Raw genomic sequence first — 12500 nt, forward strand, 5'->3', positions numbered from 1 at the left:
GTACGAAGGGCTATATAAATAAATTTGATTTGATTTTGATTTGAGTTCAGGTGCATCAATGCTGGGACTGAGAGACAGAGGAACAACTTCTATCTCAAGGACATCAGACTGTTTTTTAAAATATAACTAGGCGTCCCATTAATGGGACAGTTGTAAATAATGCAGTGCCTTGTGTCACGATCGCAGAGAGAAACAACAGAGAAACAACAAGTGAGAGAAACAACAAGTGTTGGTACATTTAAGTGTCTTATATCGGCTGAAAGCTTAAATTATTGTTAATATAACTGCACTGTCCAATTTACAGTAGCTATTACTGCGAAATAAAATTCCATGCTATTGTTTGAGGAGAGCTCCTAACCACAAAACACTTTTTTCACCGCGATAGGTTTGATAAATTCACCTCTGATGGTGAAATTTGTTCTTACATTCTGAAATCTTGTTCTGATTTATCATCCAAAGGGTCCCAGAGATAACATTAAGTGTCGTTTTGTTAGATAAAATCCTTTATCATATATAAAAAGGTCCATATAGCACAATCGATTTTGTATTTCCACTCGTTCAATTTGCAAAGAAAGGAATCTGTGAAAAATCTCACCCTAAACGTTGTTGTCAACCAGTCAAATCACATTCGTATGTATTCCTCAGAGATCCTAGAATGTAACTAGACTTCACTATATCATTAGGGGTGTAGTATATCCTACAGGACACCATATCAGAGATCCTAGAACCTAACCAGACTTCACTCTATCATTAGGGGTGTAGTATATCCTATAGGACACCATATCAGAGATCCTAGAACGTAACCAGACTTCACTATATCATTAGGGGTGTAGTATATCCTATAGGACACCATATCAGAGATCCTAGAACCTAACCAGACTTCACTATATCATTAGGGGTGTAGTATATCCTATAGGACACCATATCAGAGATCCTGGAACGTAACCAGACTTCACTATATCATTAGGGGTGTAGTATATCCTATAGGACACCATATCAGAGATCCTGGAACGTAACCAGACTTCACTCTATCATTAGGGGTGTAGTATTTCCTATAGGACACCCTATTTGGTCAGAGAGTGACGCCTTCATGGCACACCGATGACACGGGCGGTCTTCACTTGATCGACTGCAACTTTGTCAAATAAGCACCAATCGGGGTCAAACAAAGCTAGGTGGATAGCCAATGAGCTGGGCGTCATGGAAACCCCATATATGTCACAAAGTGTCACTGCTAACCTCGTGCGACAGCAATCCTTGTCCTTTTGGACAAAAATTATAAGAATATGGTGAGTTATGAAGTTATGAAAACTGGTTGTTTTACAAATGTTGATCTAATAATATGGCTACTAATAGTCAAAATATTACACATTTGACGATATTCTTGAAGAAAAATGTAATGTGAATTTCTTCTTCACGTTTTGCCCAAATCTCCATGGGTGACTTCACACTAAAGGTCATGTAGTTCGCTCATACTTCGAGTTATCCGTCTGAAACTTTGCACATACACTGCTGCCATCTTGTGGACACCATCGGAATTACATCCAGAGTGATGGCTAGAGCTGGGACCCTCCTACATTCAATTCACCTTTCCACAAACTTCAAAAAGTTTCCTTTCAAATGGTACTAAGAATATGCATATCCTTGCTTCAGGGCCTGAGCTACAGGCAGTTAGATTTGGATATGTCATTTTAGGCTGAAAATTGAAAAAAATTGTACAATCTTTATGTTACCATTGTCTAATATACATTTGTTGTGTTTATTTTTTGTCTACTGATAATTGCTTCAGGGTTGTTGAGTCTAAGAACGCTGTAGGATCAGTCCAACTGTTATTTCATTCTGATTTATAAACACATTATAGTTGAACATTTTAAAAAAGGTGGCTATCCCTAACAAGTTTTAAGAACAAATTATTACTTACAATGATGGCCTACCGGGGAAGAGAGGGTTAACTGCCTTGTTCAGGGGCAGAACAACAGATCTTTACCTTGTCAATTCAGGGATTCAATCTAGCAACCTTTCAGTTACTGGCCCAACGCTCTAACCACTAGGCTACAGGAGACCTCTATTAAACAGCCATCACTAACACAGAGAGGCTGCTGCCTACATAGAGACTGGAAATAATTGACCACTTTAATAAATGGATCACTAGTCATATTAATAATGCCACTTTAATAATGTTTACATATCTTGCATTACTCATCTCATATGTACTGTATTTATACCATCTATTGCATCTTCCCTATGCCGCTCTGTCATTGCCCATCCATATATTTATATGTATATAATCTGAGTCTATTCCTTTACTTAGATTTGTGTGTATAAGGTAGTTGTTGTGGAATTGTTAGATTATATGTTAGATATTGCTGCACTGTCAGAACTAGAAGCACAAGCATTTCGCTACACTCGCATTAACATCTGCTAATCACGTGTATGTGAACAATAAAATGTGATTTGACTTGATTTGGTCACATATACCTTAAAAAACAATGGAGGGGCGTGGAGAAGAAAACCAGTCCGTATCTGGTGTGACCACCATTCACCTCATGCAGCGGGACACATCTCCTTCAAATAGAGTTGATCAGGAAGATCGAGGCCTGTGCAATGTTGTGTCACTCCTCTACAATGGCTGTGTGAAGTTGCTGGATATTGGCGGGAAACTGGAACACGCTGCAGTACACATTGATCCAGAGCATCCCAAACATGCTCAATGGATGTGTGAAGTTGCTGGATATCGGCAGGAAATTGGAACACACTGTTGTACACATCGATCCAGAGCATCCCAAACATGCTCAATGGCTGTGTGAAGTTGCTGGATATTGGCGGGAAAATGGAACACACTGTAGTACACATCGATCCAGAGCATCCCAAACATGCTCAATGGCTGATATGTCTGGTGAGTATGCAGGCCATGGAAAAACTGGGACATTTTCAGCTTCCAGGAATTGTGTACAGATCCTTGCGACAGGAAGCAGTACATTATGATGCTGAAAGGTGATGGCGGTGGATGAATGCCTCGACAATGGGCCGTAAGATGTCGTCAAGAGTATGAAAAGCTGTCATCAAGGCGAAGGGTGGCTACTTTGAAGAATCTCTAATACAAAATATATTTTTGATTTGTGACTTAGGGTGAAGTGAGGCTAGAATAGGGTAAGTTGGGGTGCAGTGAGGCTAGTATAGGGTGACTTGGGGTGCAGTGAGGCTAGTATAGGGTAACTTGGGGTAGTAGTTATTAGAGGCTTGAGGTAGGTTCTTAATTTAGGGGGAAGGAGCTGAAGCTAGTTAAGAGCTAGAGGGAGGGGAGGGACGGAGGAAGGGACTCAAACTAGGGGACAGGGGTCATGACCTCTGACTGACCTCTGACACAAACTTGGTGGTGGCATTACTCAGGGTCTTCAGCATGGGTGTGGCCTCGGCGTAGAACAGAGACATCCGATTGGCCATCTCGTTGTTCACCTCGTTCTCCGCCTCCAACTGCAGCAGAGAGAGATGGTTGGAACACGAAAACATTTAAATATTTGGCACACGATTCCTCTTTAATTGTTGTGTATCTGCACGTCATCTAACGGGACATCGTCGGATGCTCTTCCTGCCTGCAATTACATTTCACATTTACATTTTTGTCATTTATCAGACGTTATTATCCAGAGCGACTTACATTCATCTTAAGATAGCTAGGTGGGACAAACACATAGCACAGTCATAGTCAGTACATTCATCTACAGATAGCTAGGTGGACCAGTCATAGTCAGTACATTCATCTACAGATAGCTAGGTGGACCAGTCATAGTCAGTACATTCATCTACAGATAGCTAGGTGGACCAGTCATAGTCAGTACATTCATCTTCGGATAGCTAGGTGGGACCAGTCATAGTCAGTACATTCATCTACAGATAGCTAGGTGGACCAGTCATAGTCAGTACATTCATCTACAGATAGCTAGGTGGGACAACCACATAACACAGCCATAGTAAGCAACATTTTCTTTAATAAAGCAGCCATCAGAAAAGTCAGAGTTAGGAAGGTTGAATAATAATCAAGTGTGAGTGTTAGTTCAATTCATTCAACATCTACACAAAGAGATCAAAACAGTACAATGTGATGACCAGTAGCTTTTTTTTGTTAACAGTTGGTAATGAGCACTGTTACCATAGCAACTGTCTGACAGTTTAGCCAAGCGATCCAGGTTACGGAACCAATGTAGCACAGGCCGACATGGTCTTACCTGCTGGTTGTTCAGCCTGTTTCTGCTGATGATCTTACCTGCTGGTTGTTCAGCCTGTTTCTACTGATGATCTTACCTGCTGGTTGTTCAGCCTGTTTCTACTGATGATCTTACCTACTGGTTGTTCAGCCTGTTTCTACTGATGATCTTACCTGCTGGTTGTTCAGCCTGTTTCTACTGATGATCTTACCTGCTGGTTGTTCAGCCTGTTTCTACTGATGGTTCTCCTGTAGTAGCTGAAGTCATTCTGAATGGCTGGGTTTGTCATCTAGAGAGAGAGAGGAGGGGGGGGGGGGGGGTAAGTTAAACAGTAGCTATAATCAGTGCAGTGAAAACACTTTGGGGGGGGGGTGTAAGTCAGTGTGCGCTACTCCACCGCTTATACAGTAACTACAATTGGTAAATTATATTGATTGGACGTGATTTGGAAAGGCACACACCTGTCTATATAAGGTCCCTACAGTTGACAGTGCATGTCAGAGCAAAAACCAAGACACGAGGTTGAAGGAATTGTCCGTAGACCTCAGAGACAGGATTGTGTCGATGCACAGATCTGGGGAAGGGTACCAAAACATTTCTGCAGCATCGAAGGTCCCCAAGAACACAGTGGCCTCCATCATTCTTGAATGGAAGAAGTTTGGAACCACCAAGATTCTTCCTAGACCTGGCCGCCCGGCCAAACTGAGCGATCGGGGGAGAAGGGCCTTGGTCAGGGAGGTGACCAAGAACCCGATGGTCACTCTGACAGAGCTCTAGAGTTCCTCTGTGGAGATGAGAGAACCTTCCAGAAGCACAAACATCTCTGCAGCACTGGGAGAACGGAACAAAGTACAGAAAGATCCTTAATGAAAGCCTACTCCAGAGCGCTCACGACCTCAGACTGGGTTGAAGGTTCACCTTCCAACGGGAAAACAACCCTTAGCACACAGCCAAGACAATGCAGGAGTGGCTTCGGGACAAGTCTCTTTGTGTGACCCAGCCAGAGTCTGGACTTGAACCCAATCGAACAACTCTGGAGAGACCTGAAAATGTCTGTGCAGCAATGCTCCCCATCCAACTTGACAGATCTTGAGAGGAACTGCAGAGAAGAATGGGAGAAACTCCCCAAATACAGGGGTGCCAAGCTTGTAGCATCATACCCAAGAAGACTCAAGGCTGTAATCGCCGCCAAAGGTGCTTCAACAAAGTACTGAGTAAAGGGTCTGAATACTTAAGTAAACCAGTGTATTTTTTTTTTTTTTCACAAAAAAAATCTGTTTTTCCTTTGTCATTATGGGGTATTGTGATGTCATTATGGGGTATTGTGACGTCATTATGGGGTATTGTGACGTCATTATGGGGTATTGTGATGTCATTATGGGGTATTGTGTGTAGATTGATGAGGGGGAAAAAAACTGTTTATTATTAATCAATTTTAGAATAAGTTTGTAATGTAACAAAATGTGGAAAAAGTCAAGTGGTCTGAATACTTTCCAAAGGCTCTGTATCAAATTAATGACATCCAGCTCAAGTTTGCAGCTATGCATTTGGTTCGCTAACCTGCTAGCTCAGTAGCTAGATGTCAAGATGAAGCTTCATGGTTACAGCAGAGGCATTCAGTCCCCTATTGGAGCAAGATCTCTGTTGCCCAAAAAAATCTGTGCGCCCCCCCCAAAAATAAATACAAATGTAAATGGCACCCCTTGTATGCACATTGGGTAACACCAAGTACTCCGGTATGGTTCAGAAACGGTATGACGGTATGTTCTGGATACCACCCAACCCTACTATGTAATGATATAAACGAAAGCAACCCCCATCTTTCCTGGACAGACTATGGATACATAAATGGTACCTCATTCCCTTCCTCATTCCTTTTCTCCTCCTTCTCACCTTTAGTTCGTCGAAGCTGAGGGTAAAGTGGAGTATCTCAGCAAACTGTTTGGCCAGGGCCTGTTCTCTCTCCAGGTGCTGCATGGGAGCGTAGGGAGGGCTCGTCAGCGCCTCCAACAGGCTACGCAGGGCATTCTCTACATAGACACATAATAATGTACATTACATTAGTACCGAACAAATTAATTCATTACGTTTTATTTTTGTGACAAATCGCCACTTGGTCACCCATCCCTTATGGGATTAATTCATTAATAAACACAATAAACAAACATGACAATAATTCACTGTGATAATTATTCTTGTGTTTTGTGCAGTGCGCATCGCATAAACAGTGACAAAGAATCAATACATAATATTACAAATATGTATATATATGTATACATACTATATATATATATATATATATATATATATATATATATATTAACATTTAATACATCAATACGGAATATTTAAATATATATGTATATACTGTATATACTGTGTATATATAGATATATATATATATGTAAAAAAAAATGTAAATCAGTGCATAATACAAAATAAGGTTATCCAAGCAATAATTATATCCACTATAACTATGAAATAACACATCTTGAGTCATGTAGTAACCAGACAAGTATTTACTAAATCAAAATATATTTTATATTTGAGATTCTTCAAAGCAGCCACCCTTTGCCTTGATGACAGCTTTGCTCACTCTGGGCATTCTCTCAACCAGCTTCATGAGCTAGTCACCTGGAATGATTCCATATGTGTTATTTCACAGTTTTGATGTCTTCACCGTTATTCTACAACGTAGAAAATAGTAAAATAAAGAAAAACCTTTGAATGAGTAGGTCTGTCCAAAAATGTTGCCTGGTACTGTATATATATATATATATACACACACTTGCTTACGCACACATTGTGATATTGTTGTATTGAACATGTTGTGTTTTGGATATGTGGTGGCGTAGGGATGTTATATCATGTACCGTTTTATCATTAGCTCCTTCAGTACAAACATAGTTCACTGTTTTAATCTGTTGTTTCATATGTAATGTGGGTGCTTTGGTAATGTGGGTGCTTTGGATCCCTGATCTGACCTGTTTCAATACGCAGAGGCAATATCCCTGATCTGACCTGTTTCAATACGCAGAGACAATATCCCTGATCTGACCTGTTTCTATACGCAGAGACAATATCCCTGATCTGACCTGTTTCAATACGCAGAGGCAATATCCCCGATCTGACCTGTTTCAATACGCAGAGGCAATATCCCTGATCTGACCTGTTTTAATACGCAGAGGCAATATCCCCGATCTGACCTGTTTCAGCACGCAGAGACAATATCCCTGATCTGACCTGTTTCAATACGCAGAGACAATATACCTGATCTGACCTGTTTCAATACGCAGAGACAATATCCCTGATCTGACCTGTTTCAATACTCAGAGGCAATATCCCTGATCTGACCTGTTTCAATACGCAGAGACAATATCCCTGATCTGACCTGTTTCAATACGCAGAGACAATATACCTGATCTGACCTGTTTCAATACGCAGAGACAATATCCCTGATCTGACCTGTTTCAATACTCAGAGGCAATATCCCTGATCTGACCTGTTTTAATACGCAGAGGCAATATCCCCGATCTGACCTGTTTCAGCACGCAGAGACAATATCCCTGATCTGACCTGTTTCAATACGCAGAGACAATATACCTGATCTGACCTGTTTCAATACGCAGAGACAATATCCCTGATCTGACCTGTTTCAATACTCAGAGGCAATATCCCTGATCTGACCTGTTTCAATACGCAGAGGCACTATCCCTGATCTGACCTGTTTCAATACGCAGAGGCACTATCCCTGATCTGACCTGTTTCAATACGCAGAGACAATATCCCTGATCTGACCTGTTTCTATACGCAGAGACAATATTCCTGAGCTGACCTGTTTCAATATGCAGAGACAATATCCCTGATCTGACCTGTTTCAATACTCAGAGGCAATATCCCTGATCTGACCTGTTTCAATACGCAGAGGCAATATCCCTGATCTGACCTGTTTCAATACTCAGAGGCAATATCCCTGATCTGACCTGTTTCAATACGCAGAGACAATATCCCTGATCTGACCTGTTTCAATACTCAGAGACAATATCCCTGATCTGACCTGATTCTATACGCAGAGGCAATATCCCTGATCTGACCTGTTCTCAATTTGGGTTTATGATTAATCTCCTCCACAAATTTATTTTCATATTGCAACATCAGTTGTTGTTTAGTAGAGTCTATGTTTTACGTTATTTGGTTTCGTACAACTGTTCCCAGTCAGGCTGTTCCCAGTCAGGCTGTTCAGGCTGTTCCCAGTCAGGGAACTGACTGTTCCCAGTCAGGCTGTTCCCAGTCAGGCTGTTCCCAGTCAGACTGTTCCCAGTCAGACTGTTCCCAGTCAGGCTGTTGGTAAAGGTTAGACATTTCAGTTGCCCAGGCGGCCCCTATGGAGAGATCCAATTGAAAAACGTTGCTAGAAATTCGGGCAATTGGCATATCCAACAGTCTATTCCAAAGTCTCACCATACAGGCCTTCCGTCTCACCTCACAGGGTACCCAGCCCTTGTCCCCAGTTACTGTCATACAGGCCTTCCGTCTCACCTCACAGGGTACCCAGCCCGTGTCCCCAGTTATTGTCATACAGGCCTTCCATCTCACCTCACAGGGTACCCAGCCCGTGTCCCCAGTTACTGTCATACAGGCCTTCCGTCTCACCTCACAGGGTACCCAGCCCGTGTCCCCAGTTATTGTCATACAGGCCTTCCATCTCACCTCACAGGGTACCCAGCCTGTGTCCCCAGTTACTGTCATACAGGCCTTCCGTCTCACCTCACAGGGTACCCAGCCCGTGTCCCCAGTTATTGTCATACAGGCCTTCCATCTCACCTCACAGGGTACCCAGCCCGTGTCCCCAGTTACTGTCATACAGGCCTTCCGTCTCACCTCACAGGGTACCCAGCCCGTGTCCCCAGTTGCTGTCATACAGGCCTTCCGTCTCACCTCACAGGGTACCCAGCCCGTGTCCACAGTTATTGTCATACAGGCCTTCCGTCTCACCTCACAGGGTACCCAGCCCGTGTCCCCAGTTACTGTCATACAGGCCTTCCGTCTCACCTCACAGGGTACCCAGCCCGTTTCCCCAGTTATTGCCAGTATATGTGCAAACCTGTGGACACCTTAAAAAATAACATACTGCTCTGTTGTGGATGTGTTAATTTTTGAGAACCTATCACCTCACACTCCCGCTGAATACTCCAGGAACGGACAATTGAAGTCAGAAGTTTATATAACCTTTAGCCAAATACATTTAAACTCAGTTTTTCACAATTCCTGACATTTAATCTGAGTAAAAATACCCTGTTTTAGGTCAGTTATTGATGTAAAAAATGTATCACTAGCCACTTTAAACAATGCCACTTAATATAATGTTTACATACCCTACATTACTCATCTCATATGTATATACTGTACTCTATACCTTCTACTGCATCTTGCCATCTTTATGTAATACATGTATCACTAGCCACTTTAAACTATGCCACTTTTATGTTTACATACCCTACATTACTCATCTCATATGTATATACTGTACACGATACCATCTACTGCATCTTGCCTATGCCGTTCTGTAACATCACTCATTCATATATCTTTATGTACCTATTCTTTATCCATTTACACTTGTGTGTATAAGGTAGTAGTTGTGGAATTGTTAGGTTAGATTACTCATTGGTTATTACTGCATTGTCGGAACTAGAAGCACAAGCATTTCGCTACACTCGCATTAACATCTGCTAACCATGTGTATGTGACAAATAACATTTATTTTATTTGAATTGAGTTAGGATCACCACTTTATTTTCAGAATGTGAAATGTCAGAATAATAGTAGAGATAATGATTTAGTTCAGCTTTTATTTCTTTCATCACATTCCCAGTGGGTCAGAAGTTTGCATACACTCAATTAGTATTTGGTGGCATTGCCTTCAAATATTTCAGGTAGCCTTCCATAAGCTTCCCACAATAAGTTGGGTGAATTTTGGCCCATTCCTCCTGACAGAGCTGGTGTAACTGAGTCAGGTTTGTAGGCCTCGTTGCTCGCACACACTTTTTTAGTTCTGCACAAACATCTTCTATAGGATTGAGGTCAGGGCTTTGTGATGGCCACTCCAATACCTTGACTTTGTTGTCCTTAAGCCATTTTGGCACAACTTTGGAAGTATGCTTGGGGTCATTGTCCATTTGAAAGACCCATTTGCGACCAAGCTTTAACTTCCTAACTGATGTCTTGAGATGTTACTTCAATATATCCACATAATTTTCATTTCTCATGACGCCATCTATTTTGTGAAGTGCACCAAACAGTTCTATTTTTGTTTCAACGGACCAGAGGACATCTCTCCAAAAAGTGCAATCTTTGTCCCCATGTGCAGTTGCAAACCGTAGTCTGGCATTTTTATGGTGGTTTTGGAGCAGTGGCTTCTTCCTTGCTCGTTTTACTGTGTATATAGATACTTTTGTACCTGTTTCCTCCAGCATCTTCACAAGGTCCATTGCTGTTGTTCTGGGATTGATTTGCACCTTTCGTACCAAAGTGCGTTCATCTCTAGGAGACAGAACGCGTCTACTTCCTGAGCAGTGTTACGGCTGCGTGGTACCATGGGGTTTATACTTGCGTACTATTATATGTATAGATGAACGTGGTACCTTCAGGTGTTTGGAAATTGTTCCCAAGGATGAACCAGACTTGTGGAGGTCTACAATTGTTTTTTCTGAGGTCTTGGCTGATTTCTATTCGATTTCCCCATGATGTCAAGCAAAGAGGCACTGAGTTTGAAGGTAGGCCTTGAAATACATCCACAGGTACACCTCCTATTGACTCAAATGATATCAATTAGCCTATCAGAAGCTTCTAAAACCATGACATCATTTAAAAAAAAAATCCAAACTGTTTAAAGGCACAGTCAATGTAGTGAATGTTAACTTCTGACCCACTGGAATTGTGATACAGTGAATTATAAGTGAAATAATCTGTCTGCAAACAATTGTTGGAAAAATTACTTGTGTCATGCACAAAGTAGATGTCCTAACCAACTTACCAAACTATCGTTTGTTAACAAGAAATTTGTGGAGTGGTTGATAAACGAGTTTTAATGACTCCAACCTAAGTGTATGTAAACTACCGACTTCAACTGTATCTCTTATCACACCACACTCCCGGAGAATTCTCCAGGACAGGACACGTACATATCTGATACAGTTTGGAATACGTGGCATAACTCCCAGAAGAACTCTACTTAGTATTTTATTAGGATTTCCTTTAGCTGTTCCAGAATCAGTAGCTACTCTTCCTGGAGTCCTCACAAAACACATGAAACACAATACAGAACATTAATTAGTATCCCCATTAGCTGTTCCAGAAGCAGTAGCTACTCTTCCTGGAGTCCTCACAAAACACATGAAACATAATACAGAACATTAATTAGTATCAAGGACAGAACTACGTACACTTGTCGAGTCCTACCATTAACATTAGTATTCAGTCAGCTGTTCACGCGTGATGCGTTTTTCAACGTTACCAACTGGCTTTCAAATCTGGGTTTTATAATGCTCCCACACTACACGTTTTAATGAGCGCTTGTGGCTCCTTATAACTGCCTTATAACCTTTATAATGTATAATGGCTGTGTCTAAATGCAGTCACAATGTAGTACCCATGTGTGATTCATAGATTGCATTGTGTGCATTCCTGTGTCTCTGTCCTAATCATATCCCTCACTATGGTGTCCATTCACATGCCATTGAACCCAGACCACGGTATAGATGCATGTAGCTCTGTCAGGGTAATGGCTCAGCCTGTTCCGTGGGGACCAATCCCTTCTCTCTGAATCATTAACTATTCAACAGCTCCTATAAATACGATACGGATGTGTTTAATCTGAGACGGCCTGGGTAGAAACTCCACTCTCCCTCCTGCTGCTGCTGGCCCACAGCTACTGGAGCATAGATATAGAATAGGTAGAAACTCCACTCTCCCTCCTGCTGCTGGCCCACAGCTACTGGAGCATAGATATAGAATAGGTAGAAACTCCACTCTCCCTCCTGCTGCTGGCCCACAGCTACTGGAGCATAGATATAGAATAGGTAGAAACTCCACTCTCCCTCCTGCTGCTGCTGGCCCATAGGTACTGGAGCATAGATATAGAATAGGTAGAAACTCCACTGTCCCTCCTGCTGCTGCTGGCCCACAGCTACTGGAGCATAGATATAGAATAGGTAGAAACTCCACTGTCCCTCCTGCTGCTGCTGGCCCACAGCTACTGCAGCATAGATATAGAATAGGTAGAAACTCCACTCT

At 42.0% G+C, this 12500-nt stretch overlaps 1 protein-coding gene across 5 annotated transcripts in view; it reads right to left on the reverse strand.

Moving 5' to 3' along the window:
• Positions 1–12500, reverse strand: part of LOC110487846 (CYFIP-related Rac1 interactor A) — a 77878-nt gene that overhangs the window by 4961 nt on the left and 60417 nt on the right. For all 5 annotated transcript variants that reach the window (XM_036970661.1, XM_036970662.1, XM_036970663.1 and 2 more), the window contains 3 exons: positions 6099–6235; positions 4417–4494; positions 3358–3474 (listed from right to left, as the gene is read on the reverse strand). In XM_036970661.1, the coding sequence (XP_036826556.1) occupies positions 3358–3474; positions 4417–4494; positions 6099–6235 (332 nt within the window). The remainder of the gene's footprint in view (positions 1–3357; positions 3475–4416; positions 4495–6098; positions 6236–12500) is intronic.

This window comes from Oncorhynchus mykiss, chromosome 32, assembly GCF_013265735.2.
Source record: "Oncorhynchus mykiss isolate Arlee chromosome 32, USDA_OmykA_1.1, whole genome shotgun sequence".
Classification (NCBI taxonomy): domain Eukaryota; kingdom Metazoa; phylum Chordata; class Actinopteri; order Salmoniformes; family Salmonidae; genus Oncorhynchus; species Oncorhynchus mykiss.